General features: G+C 26.6%; 1 protein-coding gene across 1 annotated transcript; it reads right to left on the bottom strand.

Moving 5' to 3' along the window:
• Positions 1 to 1,114: 1,114 nt before the first annotated feature.
• Positions 1,115 to 18,981, bottom strand: LOC111640259 (calcium/calmodulin-dependent protein kinase type 1-like). The gene is made up of 2 exons (XM_023386258.1): positions 18,760 to 18,981; positions 1,115 to 1,788 (listed from the first exon to the last, which is right to left on the bottom strand). The coding sequence occupies exons 1-2, from the start codon at positions 18,852 to 18,854 to the stop codon at positions 1,650 to 1,652; spliced, it is 234 nt and encodes a 77-aa protein (XP_023242026.1). The 5' UTR covers positions 18,855 to 18,981; the 3' UTR covers positions 1,115 to 1,649.
• Between the last annotated feature and the right edge of the window lie 782 nt (positions 18,982 to 19,763).

Raw genomic sequence — 19,763 nt, 5'->3', positions numbered from 1 at the left:
TTTGCAAGTATTTCATGTAAGGAACCAAGTCTGAGCTTTATTTTTATTTTACTTTTATTTTGCTTTCATTATATTTTGTTTGGGGCTTATGTTTAGTTAAGACGAAGGTTTCCTCACCATTCACCTTAGTAACTTAAAAATAGAAGAAAAACCAACTCACCGACGAAAGAAAAGCGCCGTAGAAAAACTCGCGCACACTTGCGCTTCCCAAGCGGAAAAAAGTAAGTCCGCACCGAGAAAAAGGGGGGGGAAGACCCCACAACCCAGTTAGGAATCGCTAAACCTTAAAAGAATAAAGCATCCCGATAATTGTTAAAAAGAATAATGTAAAAGGTTAGCGAAGTATTGTCGGAAAATAATCTGCCAGATAAACAAGAAAAATTTAATGTTACAGATAAGTATGTAAATGAGGAGAGTGAGCTCATTCAGAATTGTGACGTCACCTCACACTATAAAGCCTCTAACTCAAGTGAAAACGAACGAGGTGAATTCCTGATAGCAACGAGCTTTGGTGAGCTTCGTAGCAGTGAACGAGAGAGGTGTCCGATAGGATTTTGAAGTTATTCGATTTGTGGATCGACGATTATAGAAAGTCTTGAGAGTTTGAGGAAATAGGTTCCTAGTATATTGAGGTGACGATTAGGATCTTTAATTTATAAGAATTATTGTTTATAAGTTAATTCTTTGATTTTGTCGAATTCCAAAGGGGAATAGAATTAAGTTAGAAATAGATTGATTTGAGTTTGTCGGATTGATTCTTGTTGAATTTCATTGAATAAATTATTGTTTGATTTTTACTAAATACTGTATATAGTTTATTACTAGAAGTTTAATTAAATATTTGATTTTGTTATTGACAAACTTTGTCATTATTTAATTCGGTGCACGCTTAAAGTCCAGGCCTGGCACACTAACGCGAATCCGCGTAAAGTACCCGTTAGGGAACGGCTATTTCCGGCACACAGTAGTGTCGATAATCGTTGGAAAGTCGGAAAAATAATATAGTACTTTACATTCATACTTGCAAAGTTCACTTAACTATGAAATATATGAAATACTTTTGCAAGTATGACTTTGCAAAAGTATTTCATATATTCTGTTATATATGATGGGCAATCAGCTAATATGTATATACAGTATATATATATAGGGTACATTTGTAAAGTCAAATGAGTTAAACATGCTAGTAATGAATCGGTCAGAAAGTAGTAGTCTTGCTTAGTGCACATGCTCTATGGTGATGACGTTTCGAATGAAACTCTAATGAAGATCACGAAGGAAAAAGTTTATTTCATTAAGAAAATGGCATCTGGAGATATCGATGTTTCTAAATCTACTGGAGTGTTTAAATTGTGAATTAAGAGGTGGAATGATAGAAGTAACTGTTCACCCAAAGCAATCTAAGAAAAATGTTTCAAATAAGGCTTCACTAGCAACATTCATATTCTAAATCTTCAATTTTAAAAACAGTCATTTAGTTTTAAACGAGTCAGTCAAAAAGTCTAATGAAATAAGAATAACGATGATGTCATTCTCATTTAACTCGTTTGACTTTATGAACGTACCCATGATAATTCAAAAATATAAAATTTGAATTTAAACTTTAAATTATTCAAATAAAATCATATCTATCAAAAACAATGCTTAACTTACCGTCGAAGAACTTTAATTTCATTTTCTAGAGAATCTTCTTTTCCTTTCAATGCTTTCTTGTCAATGCATTTGATGGCACACATTCTTCCAGGTTCATCTCTGCTTTCTGCTAGCACCACTTGAGAAAAAGCACCCCTGTAAAATGTGTAAATATGTTAAGCGTTGAAAGTTTTATTTTAAAATTGATTTAACTTGAAAAACTTAATAAAATCAGAAAAATTTCTTAATATCAAAATAATCAATCAATACAAAATAATCCATCCTACAATAAAACAATCATAAAAATAGATACTGTACATAATATATAATACATTATTGTGCATGTACACAATAAAGTCAAACAATCATGTATTATATAGTAATTTATATATATATATACATACACACACTATATAATACATAATTGTTTGACATATTATATATTACAAACAATTTGATAAGCAAGATGCCTGTTTGTCTAATCTATATATTTAATATTTTATTTTAATATAATCATACTATGTTAAATGTCAAAGCTGCCCTGAATATTGTATTCTAGTTCAAGAACAAGTTATGTAATATTGGAAGTCAATCATATTCAAAGAACATCTACATTTACAAAATAGTATATTCCATTTTCAAATTCCTCAGATCAAACTTATTGCTCTACACCAGGGGTGTCCAACCTGCAGCCCACGTGGCCCAAGGCAAGTTCCAATGAGGCCCAATAAACGTGTAAACGAAACTGACAAATTTTTAAATTTATTTTTTATTTATTTATTTCAACGGCATAAACTCAAAAAAGAAGTTTCACAAAGTTTACACATATTTTATTTTTGAGTGGAAAGGAAATATTTTCAAATACTTGGAAAGGTGTGAATGAGGAAGGAATACTAAAGAAAGCTGGAGTTGTGACTCAAACATTATAGTCCCAAATTCAGGGAAAGGAGAGGAAGGCCAAAAGATATATAGTGAGAAAGGTTAAATAGACCATCTGTTATGCAAATATTGACCCTTAATTTTCCAACCTTTCTCACTTTATCTTTTGTCCTTTCTCTCTTTTCCTCTTGTTTGTGTTTCTAATCCTTGAGTTCCAACTCCAGCTTTATTTAGTATTCCTTCCAGCGTTGCAAGATTTGGCTACCCTTTTGTTATGTAAAAAATATCNTTGACCCTTAATTTTCCAACCTTTCTCACTTTATCTTTTGTCCTTTCTCTCTTTTCCTCTTGTTTGTGTTTCTAATCCTTGAGTTCCAACTCCAGCTTTATTTAGTATTCCTTCCAGCGTTGCAAGATTTGGCTACCCTTTTGTTATGTAAAAAGTATCAATTGGCGCATTGGCTACTTTTTGGGCTACATATTATTTATAAATATATTAGTTGAATAAAAATGCACTTTAAAATGGTGTTTCATTGTTTTTTATTATACCCAAAAAAACAAATATTTGTGTTTTTCAAACAAATTTTTGTTCGTCTCCTTTATAATAAATGAATTTATCTATTTCTAAGTAAAGATTGAAAGTGTCTGTAGAAGTAATTTTTTAAAATATTCTTTTTCATGATAAAGTTTTAATACTTACTACTATAATCTAGATATGTATATATTTAAGGATTGGGCCACAAATATATATAATATATTAATACTTGTGGCCCAAAACTCCAAGACTTCTTCCAATGTGGCCCAGAGAAACAGAAAGGTTGGACACCCCGTCTTAAACCATCATACCATGTTTGTGGATTGTATTTGAACACTCATTTGGTTACTGTTTACTGTTTGAACACTCAGTGTCTATCCTTTCAAAGTATTTAGTGTATTTAAGCAATCCCACTCTAGGCATTTGGNTACTGTTTATGTCTTATCGAATCGAGACCATCAGACAATTCGTTAAGTAAGTTTTTACGAAACTTGAATTTAATTTAATTTAATTTAATTTTTTTTCATTTAATTTTTATAAATAATTTTTTAATTAATTTTTTTTATATTAAATATTTTTTGCTGTGTTTGTGTTCTGGTTAAAAAATTTTAAAAATTAAAATTAGAATGTACACTTATTTTTCAAGGAAAAAGAGAAGTTCAAAGGTCATTTACAATTAAAATGAATTATTCTACATGAATTCATGCAAAAGCTGCTTAGCTATAGCAAAAAATATTAATAATAATATATTTAGTTAAACATTTTTATTTAAGAGTTGGGCTAGTTAGGGATTATCTGTAGCCTACTGAAGGCAGTTTGGGAAATTCATTGGCATATAGCAGATAGCAACTTCACATATAAGACAGACATCAATTTTTTGAGTCTTTTTTTGGAGAAAGTTGTGTCTTATATGCTGTATTTATTAGTGAATGTGTTCCATCATTCATATCTATAGCATGTTAATAGGGATTAAATTCACATGTACTATAGAGAATTCAACTATGGTATTTATCATTAGTTTAAATGGCAAAATTTTATTCAAATTATCCAAAATTTACAATACATGTTACTTATAATGTAATGCCTGCATAATTCAACAACCCTTGTATTTCACAGTTAAACTAAACTCTCTCTCAGTTGGTCATTTTAGTGTTTTATTACTTTTAATTTATCCATCCATTAGATTAAATCTTGCCATTAATCTAAAGGTTTAATATAACTATGAAAATAAAAGTAATATGACTGTAGTAAAGTAATATATTACATGTAACAATTAATATATATTTTTTTAATTTTTAATTTATTTGTTGCCATTGTAAGATATCAAAATAGAACAGCTATTGATATTACGAAATACTGACCCATAAACAATAATTACCTGTACTATACAAGGAAAATAAATCAAAAGTATAATTATTGTTTTTATGCAATCTTAATACATACAATTGTTACATAATACTAAAATATGTTTTCTTTTATCTTTCTGTAATATATTATGAGAGAGTTAAGACAAAAAATTCTATTTTATCTTAATAATAAGACCAACAGCTATTTCGTTTTGATACCTTGAACTATTACAAAATTGCACATGCTAAATAAAAGAAAAAAGTATTTCCAAAATGTTTTGTATATAAATCTAATAATAAAATAAATAATAATAGAGAACTATTACAAATAGTATTGAAAACTTGTTTCTGTGATAGTATACACTTAGTTTACATGAGAGTCTTAGAGAAATCTATTCATTATGATGATTCCTATTGATAAAAAGTAAAGATTGTTTGATTAGCCTATATCTCAATAATTGCAAAGTTTAGAAATATTAAACAGTATAAAATGTTGAAACTTGGAACAAGTATGTAATAGTTATCACTGAATTATTGATATAGATAATGAACAGATTATTGACATTTTTTTAAATGTGTTGACAAGAAACATTTTTTGTTTTTAATTGAATGTTTTCTGAAAATGCAGAAAGCACTCAGAAATGATAAGACAAACTATAAAAAAAATTTTTTTATCAGAAAATGTTATTCTTTATTATATTATTATTATTATTCAGCAATCATGCCACAACACGTAGTGATGCCTTATCACTTTAATAACCATAAAGATTTTTATTAAATATGATTTATTAACTTCTTATTCTCAATTATATTTATTTTAAGACTTAATTATGCATATCTTGTAAATTTTCTGTTATATTTTTATTTACACTACATAACATTTTTTATTCTTACTTTCATTTGTTTAACTCTTTAGACCAGCTAGATTCTTTAAAACATTTGATAGTTAATAAACATAAAAGAAAGCCAGAAAAAAGCTGTGGAACTTTTAATTTCAAAATAATTTTATTAATTATTTATGTAATATTTTATCAATAGAATATAATGGAAATAATTGTTAAAGCTAAAGCTACATGAATACAGGAGCTGGAACATGCTAAACTTACTAAAACTACACCTTTCACTCACTTCCAGCATAGAAAGTTTATCAACACAAACATTTCAGGCCTCTTTCAAGGGCCTGCCTCAGATTACAATAGCTATTTTTTTTAATGCTGGCCAAAAATTTTAATTTTGGAACATTCTATTCATTTCCATTCTATAGACAACACATCAATTTTGAATGATTTATGTTTGTCTTAAGCTGACACAGTTGCCAAATGATATAAATAGCAAAATATTCAAGTAGTAATAAATACAAATAAACATTTAACAAAAAAATTCACAAAACAATATATATATGTTAAATAAAAATAGACTATTTATTGTTATGTATAAAGGTGTTACCAACACACCTAAGATATCTCCAAAGATTTTAAGGTCCTGAATTTTTATACATCAAAAATACCCATCTTAACAGTCTTTAATAAAACTTTTTATTGAATGTATATCATTTCATGATCTTTTTGCTAAACATTTGTATTTATTCAAGTAATAATTTTGTTATTTATATCATTTGGTAACTATCAGCTTAAGACAAACATCATAAATCATTCAAAATTGATATCACACCTGTAGAACAGAAATGAATAGAATATTCCAAAATTAAAATTCTCGAGCAGTATTCAAAATAACAACTATTGTAACCTGAGGCAAGCCCCTGAAAGAAGCTGAAAACATTTGTGATGATAATTTTGGTGCTGGAAGTGTATGAAAGCTGTAGTTTTAGTAATTTGTTAAAGCTGCTGCTTTTACACAGATACCACTTATTCTCTTATGTTCAAAGGCATCTGATACTTTAACTCATATATCATGATCACAGATAAAAAGGAAACAGAATATTTAAATATTTACAGTAAGTAGCATAAGCATATTGTTTTTTCATAAATTGCAACAGGCAATTTGACAGCATAATCACACTTTTAATTCATAGAACATAATCACATTATTATTGTGGCATACAATATACAAATTAGAACACATGCAAAATTAATACTCTGAACAGTTACGATTTTTGAATTTGGAACAAATAAAATATGTAAAATTAAATTAAATACTTAATTATGAATTAAAGTACATAATACAAATAAATAAATAGATAAAAATAGAATAAAATACAATTAAAATCAAACAAAACCTAGAAATTTAGTAAATACTCAAGAACACACAAATATAATTAGATGAATTTGGATATTAACCTCTTGCAGAAAGAAGAGAAATTAATAAAATTAAATAACCATAAAATTAAATAGGTAAATGTCTCTTCAGTCCGAACAAATTTTCGGTAGACTTTCTCACAGCTTTTATAACCTGTAGAGCTGTGAGAAAGTCTACCGAAAATTTGTTCGGATTGAAGAGACATTTACCTATTTAATACGTAATACAGCTACCATTAGAAAATTCAACAATAGATAACCATATCCAAGCATTTCCAATTTTATACATATGTTGTATTTTAATAATGTTACAAAGCTATCCCAATACAAAAATATAAAATTGCTCTAAAACAATTATTGGAGTAAAGTAATCATATTCCTTAACAGTGCCATCTTTAGAACATAAGGGGCCCTGGTCCAGGACCAAGATGGGGGTCCCCTTAATGAAATAAATAATAGTATATTACAGACCTAGGGATACATTGTTTGTTTCCTCCCGTGGATTATAAACAATTTTTCACATCCCTCGGCCAGGAAGTGAAATTTTCTTTCCGCACACAGGAAGAAAGTACTGTTTTTGGCCAAGGTGTGGTGAATAAGAAATATCAAAAATTTTGTAAGTTTGCTTAGTTTTAAGATCATTTTTAACTAAATACAGTGGTACCTCAGGATACGAAATTAATCCGTTCCGAAACTGAGATCGTATCATGAAAATGTCGTAAGGTGAATCAACTTTTCCCATACGATTACATGTAAAACCAAATAATTCGTTCCAACGCGAAAAACATACTCAAATTAAAGCCAAGTAATACATTTAAAAAAATAACTGTAGTAAGGAAAACAAATGAAAAATGCGAACTAATGTAACGTCGTATGGTGAGTTTTTGTTCGTATCGTGAAGCAAAAATATGTTCGAATTTCATGTCGTATCCTGAAAATTTCGTATGCTGGGGCGTTCGTATCCTGAGGTACCACTGTATAGGAGAAATAAAGTATTTGATATTTTTAATAATTTGTTTATTTTAATTAACCTATTTTTATTTGTAACTTTATTAATTTTGGATTAGGGGCTCCCTACAGCCTGGGGGCCATGTAGGCCCTGCCCTAAAGATAGCACTGTTCCTTAATTGATACAGCTTTATCCCATAATATACATATTTGTGTCTATGTCTAAAGCCCACACAGACAAGTTAGTAGCATTGGTTATATTGCTTTTTGAAGCATTCTTATGTTCCTTTATCCTCTTAGAAATTGACTTAATAGTGAAATAAATATTAATAGGCAAGAATATTTACATTATAAGTTGAATGATGCAAATGTCAATTTTATCTAATTTATCTATTTTTGAACATAAAATTTGCATAACAGTAGGATTTCTCTTAATTATTATATCTATTGGTAAGTCTTTGGTTAAAGACCTCAGGATAATGGCTACTCTTAATATTAAATATCAATAAATACTAAAATTCACACCTTCCTCTCACTTTCCAGCAATTCACTGATTAAAAATGAACATTTTCAGCTACATTCAGTGGCCTGTGTCAGATTAAGCAACATTCTATATCAAATGTCTATAGCAGGTTTCCTTGCTATAGACATCATGTTCTTGATATACTTCCTTGCTTGCATACATGGCCTATAAGGTGCCAGCTATTTTCTTCCTTTTCTTTTCATGAAAATACTTAAGTCTATATACTAATTGCCACTTAATGTAATTTAATTCTTATTGGAAACATTAAAATATTTTACAAAAATTTTAACTGTGAACTAGATTGTTCCATTTTATTTAAGTGAAGTTTTTACATAAGACAATGTAACATCTTGTTCAACAAAATAATTTCTTAAGTTTTACCTTGTTCAAACTTCTTCAAAGTCTAAGATGTTAACTGAAAATCCATTTTTGTTTGCTAACATATTTAGTGCTCAGTTTTTCTGGAGAATATTCGAGATATTGGATGTTATTCTTCAAAAATTCAAAAATTTCAAATTCTGCTATTGCATAAAGTCTAACATTATTTATTCTGTATATACCTTCTAATATAGAAGATAACTTTATTCTTCTTAAGAGGCTATACTCTATTAATTAAATATTTACTAAATTTTCAGATTTCGTTTATTTTATTTTAATCTATTTATTTATGTATTATTTATTTATTGGACTGCAATTTAAAAAAAATTATAGACCTATAAATTCCCACTGTTGTTTGTCCATCTGTGTTTCCTTAATCTCAAGAACAGAGTTAGATAAAATCTGAGACTAAATATGGAAAGCTTAGGGGCAGGAGGCCCAATTAACTATATATGAAATTCAAACCAAAGGCACATTTCAATTCAAAACTTTTCCACTGAAAGCAGTTAATAGATGATTGACATGACTATTGTTAAAGGAAAAGTATGATGTACAGGGGCAAGCCACTACTAATTTGAGGTGGAGAACATATATTTTAAAGTAAATTAATTAAAAATATTATTAAAAATTGCAGCCTGTATTGTGGCAATGTCACAATAAATAATTGCTCATATTATACACTTTCATTCATAGTCAATTATTTTATTTTATATATTTATTTTATTTATCACTAGCTGTACCCGGCCATGTGTTGCTGTGGCTCAAAATGTATCTATTATAAATGTGTAACATTCTCTACGGGAAGAATTTCGAAAAATCCCTTCTTAATGTACATTCTCTTGACATANAAGGTGAATCAACTTTTCCCATACGATTACATGTAAAACCAAATAATTCGTTCCAACGCGAAAAACATACTCAAATTAAAGCCAAGTAATACATTTAAAAAAATAACTGTAGTAAGGAAAACAAATGAAAAATGCGAACTAATGTAACGTCGTATGGTGAGTTTTTGTTCGTATCGTGAAGCAAAAATATGTTCGAATTTCATGTCGTATCCTGAAAATTTCGTATGCTGGGGCGTTCGTATCCTGAGGTACCACTGTATAGGAGAAATAAAGTATTTGATATTTTTAATAATTTGTTTATTTTAATTAACCTATTTTTATTTGTAACTTTATTAATTTTGGATTAGGGGCTCCCTACAGCCTGGGGGCCATGTAGGCCCTGCCCTAAAGATAGCACTGTTCCTTAATTGATACAGCTTTATCCCATAATATACATATTTGTGTCTATGTCTAAAGCCCACACAGACAAGTTAGTAGCATTGGTTATATTGCTTTTTGAAGCATTCTTATGTTCCTTTATCCTCTTAGAAATTGACTTAATAGTGAAATAAATATTAATAGGCAAGAATATTTACATTATAAGTTGAATGATGCAAATGTCAATTTTATCTAATTTATCTATTTTTGAACATAAAATTTGCATAACAGTAGGATTTCTCTTAATTATTATATCTATTGGTAAGTCTTTGGTTAAAGACCTCAGGATAATGGCTACTCTTAATATTAAATATCAATAAATACTAAAATTCACACCTTCCTCTCACTTTCCAGCAATTCACTGATTAAAAATGAACATTTTCAGCTACATTCAGTGGCCTGTGTCAGATTAAGCAACATTCTATATCAAATGTCTATAGCAGGTTTCCTTGCTATAGACATCATGTTCTTGATATACTTCCTTGCTTGCATACATGGCCTATAAGGTGCCAGCTATTTTCTTCCTTTTCTTTTCATGAAAATACTTAAGTCTATATACTAATTGCCACTTAATGTAATTTAATTCTTATTGGAAACATTAAAATATTTTACAAAAATTTTAACTGTGAACTAGATTGTTCCATTTTATTTAAGTGAAGTTTTTACATAAGACAATGTAACATCTTGTTCAACAAAATAATTTCTTAAGTTTTACCTTGTTCAAACTTCTTCAAAGTCTAAGATGTTAACTGAAAATCCATTTTTGTTTGCTAACATATTTAGTGCTCAGTTTTTCTGGAGAATATTCGAGATATTGGATGTTATTCTTCAAAAATTCAAAAATTTCAAATTCTGCTATTGCATAAAGTCTAACATTATTTATTCTGTATATACCTTCTAATATAGAAGATAACTTTATTCTTCTTAAGAGGCTATACTCTATTAATTAAATATTTACTAAATTTTCAGGTTTCGTTTATTTTATTTTAATCTATTTATTTATGTATTATTTATTTATTGGACTGCAATTTAAAAAAAATTATAGACCTATAAATTCCCACTGTTGTTTGTCCATCTGTGTTTCCTTAATCTCAAGAACAGAGTTAGATAAAATCTGAGACTAAATATGGAAAGCTTAGGGGCAGGAGGCCCAATTAACTATATATGAAATTCAAACCAAAGGCACATTTCAATTCAAAACTTTTCCACTGAAAGCAGTTAATAGATGATTGACATGACTATTGTTAAAGGAAAAGTATGATGTACAGGGGCAAGCCACTACTAATTTGAGGTGGAGAACATATATTTTAAAGTAAATTAATTAAAAATATTATTAAAAATTGCAGCCTGTATTGTGGCAATGTCACAATAAATAATTGCTCATATTATACACTTTCATTCATAGTCAATTATTTTATTTTATATATTTATTTTATTTATCACTAGCTGTACCCGGCCATGTGTTGCTGTGGCTCAAAATGTATCTATTATAAATGTGTAACATTCTCTACGGGAAGAATTTCGAAAAATCCCTTCTTAATGTACATTCTCTTGACATACCCTATTAAAACGCAATTAAAAAACACAAAAAGCCACAAATAAAATAGTATAATAGAAGACCAGTTCTTCATGATAAGCCTTAATTTTGTCCCTCTCCCCACGGGAGGGAATTTTGACATTATATAATATACAATCGACCCCCATAACGCGGTAGATACGTTCCATTTTATAAGAATTTTGTGTTGTAGGAATCCTTAAATACATGAACCAATCACAGCCCGGCACGTGTGCAGTTTACGAACTACGGCTATTTTAAAGGTTTTCTTCCATAAAATTAATCGATTCTAGACTAATTTGACTCAACATTTCCAAAACATGTATAATTTTTTGGGAATAATCCGTATAAACTATGCTATAAACAAAAAAATTGTAGATTACTTACCAAGTGTGCATCGTTTGATGACGCCATTGCTTAAGCTTGTTTTTGTTGCGGAGCAGCACACCAAATGGTGGGCGCGTTTTCTAATAAGTTATTTTTCTGCGAAAAATTTGTTGAACTGTGGAGACATCATTAATAGAAATAATTTTTATGGCCGTTGAATAAGAAATGTTTCTTTCACAAGAAATGTATAAAATTACAGTGTTGTATTAGACTTACGGTACCTAATTTACATACTGTACAGATGATAGTAAACTCAACTTACCCGCCTAAACTCTCCATAGCATGTAAGTAGTTCGGCTGCTTGTCCAATATTGGCCCAGATTCGACCAATCCTATCGCAACACGAGTCGGCGATGACATTTTACCACATTTTACAAGTCTCTTTTAGCGTCTTTATACAAATACGGTCGCAATTTTTTCGACGCAATATACAAATCCACATTATATGAACCCACATTATAGGGGGGTCTACTGTAAAAACACGCACATATTCGAATGCAATGTTGTGTCAAAATTTCAAAGCAATCAGTTAAGAACTTTTGGAGATTGAAGATTTTGAACAAATGAGCATTTACATTTTTATTTATATAGATTAAAACAAATATAATTTTTGAATTTAAAACAATATTTAAGTGTTCAGAATATAAATTTTGAATGTGTCTAATTTGTATATTTATGTCTTCTCATTCTAAACTGTTAAATATAAGATTGTAATTGGAGAATGATCAAATCTAGACCAAAACCATTTCTTTTAATTGAAAAAAGTTGGCTTTCTGAAATTAGCTGTACTAGTAGTTGATTTATTATCAATTAAATATTTTTATTTTAAATCAATAATTTTCAATAAATATACTAAATATAATTTGAAAATCACTAAATAGTTCATTAAATATAGCTGTGCTTGCTATTTGCAACTGTTTGAAATCAGGAAAAAACTTAAAAATCATTAATTAATCTATGGTAATAAGAATTATCAGTAAAAGGAATTCAGTTTTTTGGGGTATGAAACAAGTGGAAAAGAACAGCAATTCAGAAAAACATACATAATAAATAAATTACATACATATCTTTGAATAGTTTGATTATTCAAAGAAATGTATGTTCATTAAATATAGCTGTGCTTGCTATTTGCAACTGTTTGAAATCAGGAAAAAACTTAAAAATCATTAATTAATCTATGGTAATAAGAATTATCAGTAAAAGGAATTCAGTTTTTTGGGGTATGAAACAAGTGGAAAAGAACAGCAATTCAGAAAAACAAACATAATAAATAAATTACATACATATCTTTGAATAGTTTGATTATTCAAAGAAATGTATGTTTATTATCCAATCATTTCACACCCTTTTTGAGTATGAAATCATAGGATAAGAATTCTCTTTACCAATAACTCTAATGTGGTAGAATCATTTGTATGTTATATGCAGTGTATATTATATATGGACACTATTTTATAAATTTAGTAAAAAATTTGATTATTGGAAGTTATTTATTAAAAATATATGTATGTAATAAATAACATTCAGACAAAATCAATTAATTAAAAATATAAAAAGTTATTGAATAAACTGACTTAATAAGCTATTGTTAATATAATAATTAGGTGTGGTCCTACCACACCCTTATCTTCTATCCATAAATTTCCTTTAAATCATCAGTTTTTGTTACTGGTACTTGCTTTTCTGGTTAATTGCATCACTAACAGCCTTTTTATAAAACTGAACATGAAATTTTGGCATTCATCCCCAAATGATCCAGTTTCATCCAAATTAAAAATCTAATCTGAATACAACATTCCTTTCTACTTTTATCACTTGGAATTCTGTAATGACTTCATACTCAATTATGAAATCTGCTATACTGGAAATTTTCAATTCATCTTTATGATTTGAAAATTTCCATATAATAAAAATAAGTATATCACTAATTTAAATCTTTCATTGAATTTTCTCATAAGATAGTGAACATTTAGAGCTATAAAATTTTTCCAAAAAATTTATTTTCTATTTTCAGATTTACAGACTACATTTTNAATATAGCTGTGCTTGCTATTTGCAACTGTTTGAAATCAGGAAAAAACTTAAAAATCATTAATTAATCTATGGTAATAAGAATTATCAGTAAAAGGAATTCAGTTTTTTGGGGTATGAAACAAGTGGAAAAGAACAGCAATTCAGAAAAACATACATAATAAATAAATTACATACATATCTTTGAATAGTTTGATTATTCAAAGAAATGTATGTTTATTATCCAATCATTTCACACCCTTTTTGAGTATGAAATCATAGGATAAGAATTCTCTTTACCAATAACTCTAATGTGGTAGAATCATTTGTATGTTATATGCAGTGTATATTATATATGGACACTATTTTATAAATTTAGTAAAAAATTTGATTATTGGAAGTTATTTATTAAAAATATATGTATGTAATAAATAACATTCAGACAAAATCAATTAATTAAAAATATAAAAAGTTATTGAATAAACTGACTTAATAAGCTATTGTTAATATAATAATTAGGTGTGGTCCTACCACACCCTTATCTTCTATCCATAAATTTCCTTTAAATCATCAGTTTTTGTTACTGGTACTTGCTTTTCTGGTTAATTGCATCACTAACAGCCTTTTTATAAAACTGAACATGAAATTTTGGCATTCATCCCCAAATGATCCAGTTTCATCCAAATTAAAAATCTAATCTGAATACAACATTCCTTTCTACTTTTATCACTTGGAATTCTGTAATGAATTCCAAATACTCAATTATGAAATCTGATATACTGGAAATTTTCAATTCATCTTTATGATTTGAAAATTTCCATATAATAAAAATAAGTATATCACTAATTTAAATCTTTCATTGAATTTTCTCATAAGATAGTGAACATTTAGAGCTATAAAATTTTTCCAAAAAATTTATTTTCTATTTTCAGATTTACAGACTACATTTTTCTGAATCTGAGTCAAAATTTTAAAGCATATTCTATATTTGAAAATTTTAAAAATATTTTACTAAATATATGAGGAACTAAATCTTAATTTTAATTTCATTATTATTATTGTTGTTGTTATGTTTAATTGGGAAATTTAGATCATAAATTTAACACTCCCTTTCAAACTTTCACTTGATTTGTTACATTATGGACAATACAATTGTTTATTAAAATACCTAAAATAATTTCAAACTAAAACAAAGTTGTCTTAACCAAATTATTATATATATATATATAAAAATGCTAAATCTGATGGCAATATTTTACAAAATTATTCATTGTTATCAGTATTTCTTTTGAAAAAATAAATTATTATTTGATAAGCTCTTAAAATTTGAATTTACAGATTAGAAACAAATAAGCATTTTAATTTTTTCAACATGTAAATAAACAAAAGTTCAAATCTGGAAGACCAAGATATATATTTGGGAATAACTTAATTTTTAATTAAGAAATGGCTGTAAATTGATAAAGTCTATGAAAGTTATATGTAAGACTTACAATTAAATTTCAACTTGTTAATTTTCCTATAATCTCTAAAAAAATTATTATTTATGATAATTCCTTTTAGAATTAATTTAATTTCACGATGTTTTCGTACATAAAATAATTTAGTCAATTATTTTAAAAGTGATAAAATACAGAAACTTACATTAATTATTGTTACTGTTTAAAATCTAAACTAATCACCTCTGTTAATGGTTTTGTATCTATAATAGTATGATATAAACATGGAACTTAAAGCCATTCTTATTCAGAATACTCTTCTAAATTTGACTTTAAAGTTATATAATTTTTAACATAAATTATTTCTTATATCAAATGGACAAAACAACCAGTCAGATAATGAATCAATAATTGATGAACACTGACAAATGATGTTATCTGGCTCCATCACATTTTAATAAAACTATCAAGAAGGTAGAGACTTATATTGTACATATATGTAATACTATCTTTCTGGAAATCATAGCTATTTTAACTTTATTATATGAAAGTGTTATGTCATCTTATTGACTATGTTAAATATTATCATCATCATTACTTCACTGGCTACCATATATTGAGATAATTCAATCAATTAAAAAAGCTAAAATTACAGAAATGCATTTAATTTATATTTATTAAGAGTATTTTTTAGTTTTCAAATATAAAATATGCTATCTATCAAATCAACTAAATAATCAAAAAGTATTCCCTAATATAATTATTAACTTTCTACTGGTAGCTGATATAAGTATGTCAACATTTCAGTTTATACAATTTTAATGAACTGAGAAGACAAATAGTGTGTATTCACTCATAGGAAAATTTTTTTCTAAGAAAGGAGTTTCTATTCTAATTAGTTTTATTTGTAAAATTTGTTAAAATCTATTTGTTGTTTGATTACAGACATCCAACTAAAACAGATTAATGTAAATAAATAAACCATAGAAAACAAATATATTTTCTAAAAAATCCACTGAGATACTAAAAAATGAATAGAAATAGCTTATATTTTTTATATACTATTAAAATTTATTGATCTCTACTTAATATAAAGCTCTTAAAATAATGCATAAGCCTATCACATAATCATAATATTTTGGCATAAAATAGAAAATAGCATATTTGAGATGTAAAAGAAATAATACATTCATATATTTAACTTTAAAGCATTTTCATGTCTATTAAAAGTATTTGAAATTACTTAATGTATAATCAATATACTGTATATGGAAATACTCTTAATTAATTATTATTTACTCAAGAATCAATTATTATATTAAATCTATATGTTACACTTTTTAAATTGTTTGCAAATCCCACTTTCTCTTTCATAGTTTTTCGAAATAATTTTATTAAACAGTGCTGTAATTGTTCAGACAAAATATAGACATCAATAGTTAATTATTTCTTCTATCGGTTACAAATGATGATAGATATTCCCAGAATTCTATATGCAAATTCCTTCATAAAAATAAAAGTAGAATGGAATTAAAAACTTCCCCTAACTCTTTCTCTTTATCATATTATTTCAGACATGCATTTCCAGTTTTCCTTAAAATGTAACAAAATTAATCTATAAAAGTTTTTCTCAAAAACATGCAATGCAGTTATATTAATGTTCATACATTGTTAAAGGAATTCAAAGAAATTTAATCCAAATTACATATAAATTTTAGAATAAAATTCTTAGTATCTTACACTATTTTTGTGTCTTGAAAAATATTTAAGAAATCAACAGTTTATTCAGATTAAACTGTTTGCCATCTATGATTTTTACAATTTTAAAATGATAATTTTGAATTTATAAAAATGAACTAGAAGGAATAGAATTTTCAATTACATGAAAAATAAGACATTCCTGGATTTATTTAATTTTAGACCACTAAAAATATCTTGTTTTGTGTTTTACTCTGATTATTATTTAATTTATTTTTAAATAATTGTAACATTTCTTTGAAGTTATTTATTTATATGACAGGTGTTGTGACAAATAATGCAATTCCTTTGAAGTATAACTGGAAAAGGAAGATGGAATGTATACATTTAGAAACAACACATTTTTTACCTATGAAACTAAGTTTACAACATTTTTATACATTTTTTTCCCCTATACTTTTAACTTGAACTATCAAAAGTCCAAAGGTGATGTTTTCTACATGGAGGAAAAACATTTATCCAATAAATGCAGAAAAAAATAGTGTTCTAGATTTAATTAAATCATAAAAGAATGACAATAAACAGAATTATTATTGAATTATTTGTAATAAACTATTTTGTATGTAAAACTTTTTACTAAACTTTTACATGCAATAAAAGATTTTTAATAATAATATTTAACTTTATGAATAAAATATAGTTTGATTATAATAGCCAATTATTACATATTGCTGTTTTTATATTCAACATTGATCATCTATCAAAGTAGATACCAATATAAAATCTTGTCATATATATCATACAAATAGATACAAAACTAAATACTCAAAATATTTTATTATAATTATACTCTTTGCAAAATATGAAAAGAGTTCAGATATAATCAGGGATCAAACTGATATTGTTAACAGATTAAAACACATTGATTTCTTATAATCAATAACAATTATGATATGAGTCACTAATTATATAAATTTTGGTTTAATTCCACAAACATGTCACTGTAAAATATGAAAAATATACCGATTTAACTGAATTTTGGCAGAATAAAATTGATATGATCTCTGCTCAAAACCAAACATTTTATGCATTTAAGCAGTAATGAAAAATTATGAAATATTCAAAAACACATTGAAAACACATATAAGTAATGAAGAATTCAGTAAATGTAAGTATTTTTGTTTACATCAATATATCTTCGTCCAATGTGATTCTTATCATTCAACTGACCACTTTCTTAGCAACAAGAATGCCTCTAATTTCAAATCAACAAAACACACATATATAGACTTAAGTACTTATAAACATTAAGTTCAGTAGTTTTTATTTTTACAAAGTTAGACTATATAAAATGAAAATTCATCATTTTATATTTCTATTTTGTAAATGTCACATATACTTCCCCAAACATCTAACAGAATTTTAAAGAAATTAAAAATTAACACAAATATATAAAGTACTATCACGTTATACCAGGTACAGTGTTATTTATGTCTTGTTATAGCTCCACCTAATGTAACAGGTATTACATGCAACTTGAAAGCTCTTCTAAATTGTTAAAATAATTATTTACCAAAAATCTCAAACTGTAAAGAGAATTAGTATTTAGGAAATGATGAAATGTGTTTTTATTTTATATTTAAATACTTCGGAAGATAATAAACATATTAAATAGTTATTCTCATTTATCTTTTATACTTTTATCATAAAAATACATTATTATATATTGCCATGCAATCAATAAAGTTATTATAATTGCAAATATATTTAATAATGGTGACGTTTACATTTATATTGATTTAAATAATTTTCGATTGATTCCCTCAAATGACAAAGATGTTTTATTTTATAATACATAAACCATTTATCATTGTTTCTTTTTATAAATATAGAAATTAATTGAACTTACGTTCCAAGTAGATCTTTAAATTCATATTTATCTTCAACATTCGTTGTTTCTTTCTCCTTTTTACGCTGAGAATCCTTTTTACCGAACAAGGGCATAGCTTATAATTAAAATACTTAATATAATATTTCAATTAATTCCTACAAATCATCTAAAATTATTTTTTGACGGATTTACAATTCCAAATCCCCTAGTAATAAGTCGCCATCTTGAATACTACGTAAGTTTGACGTCATCCCGTATTTTAATATGTAAAAAATAATAATAAAATAAAATATAAATAATTTTATTGTTTTAAAAGTTATTAATAATGATGACGATGATAAATTACTTCGATAAATTAATTTTTATGTTTAAAATTTGTAATTAATTAATTACACATTAGTATATTTTAAAAAATTTGTAATTAATTAATTACAAATTTTTTAAAATATACTAATGTGTAATTAATTAATTACAAATTTTAAACATAAAAATTAATTTATCGAAGTAATTTATCATCGTCATCATTATTAATAACTTTTAAAACAATAAAATTATTTATATTTTATTTTATTATTATTTTTTACATATTAAAATACGGGATGACGTCAAACTTACGTAGTATTCAAGATGGCGACTTATTACTAGGGGATTTGGAATTGTAAATCCGTCAAAAAATAATTTTAGATGATTTGTAGGAATTAATTGAAATATTATATTAAGTATTTTAATTATAAGCTATGCCCTTGTTCGGTAAAAAGGATTCTCAGCGTAAAAAGGAGAAAGAAACAACGAATGTTGAAGATAAATATGAATTTAAAGATCTACTTGGAACGTAAGTTCAATTAATTTCTATATTTATAAAAAGAAACANGATATTTAATTTTTTTAAGATATAATTATAAAAATACAAAAAAAATGAATGAAATGTGAGTATAGCGCCATCAGTGAGATTTTTTAGAATTAAATACTATTTAATATATATTTTGAGGAGAAAGGCGGAGTTAAGGCTATAATCTCCATAT

This window comes from Centruroides sculpturatus, unplaced genomic scaffold (assembly GCF_000671375.1).
Source record: "Centruroides sculpturatus isolate CEXI.00-Female unplaced genomic scaffold, Cexi_2.0 scaffold1364, whole genome shotgun sequence".
Classification (NCBI taxonomy): domain Eukaryota; kingdom Metazoa; phylum Arthropoda; class Arachnida; order Scorpiones; family Buthidae; genus Centruroides; species Centruroides sculpturatus.
This window is presented reverse-complemented; position numbering and strand designations above follow the sequence as displayed.

Coding starts and splice junctions, on each gene's coding strand:
- LOC111640259 (XM_023386258.1), bottom strand. CDS start 18,854: ATGCCCTTGTTCGGTAAAAAGGATTCTCAGCGTAAAAAGGAGAAAGAA. Junction 1,789..18,759: donor TTTAAAGATCTACTTGGAAC/GTAAGTTCAATT, acceptor CACATTTTACAG/GGGTGCTTTTTCTCAAGTGG.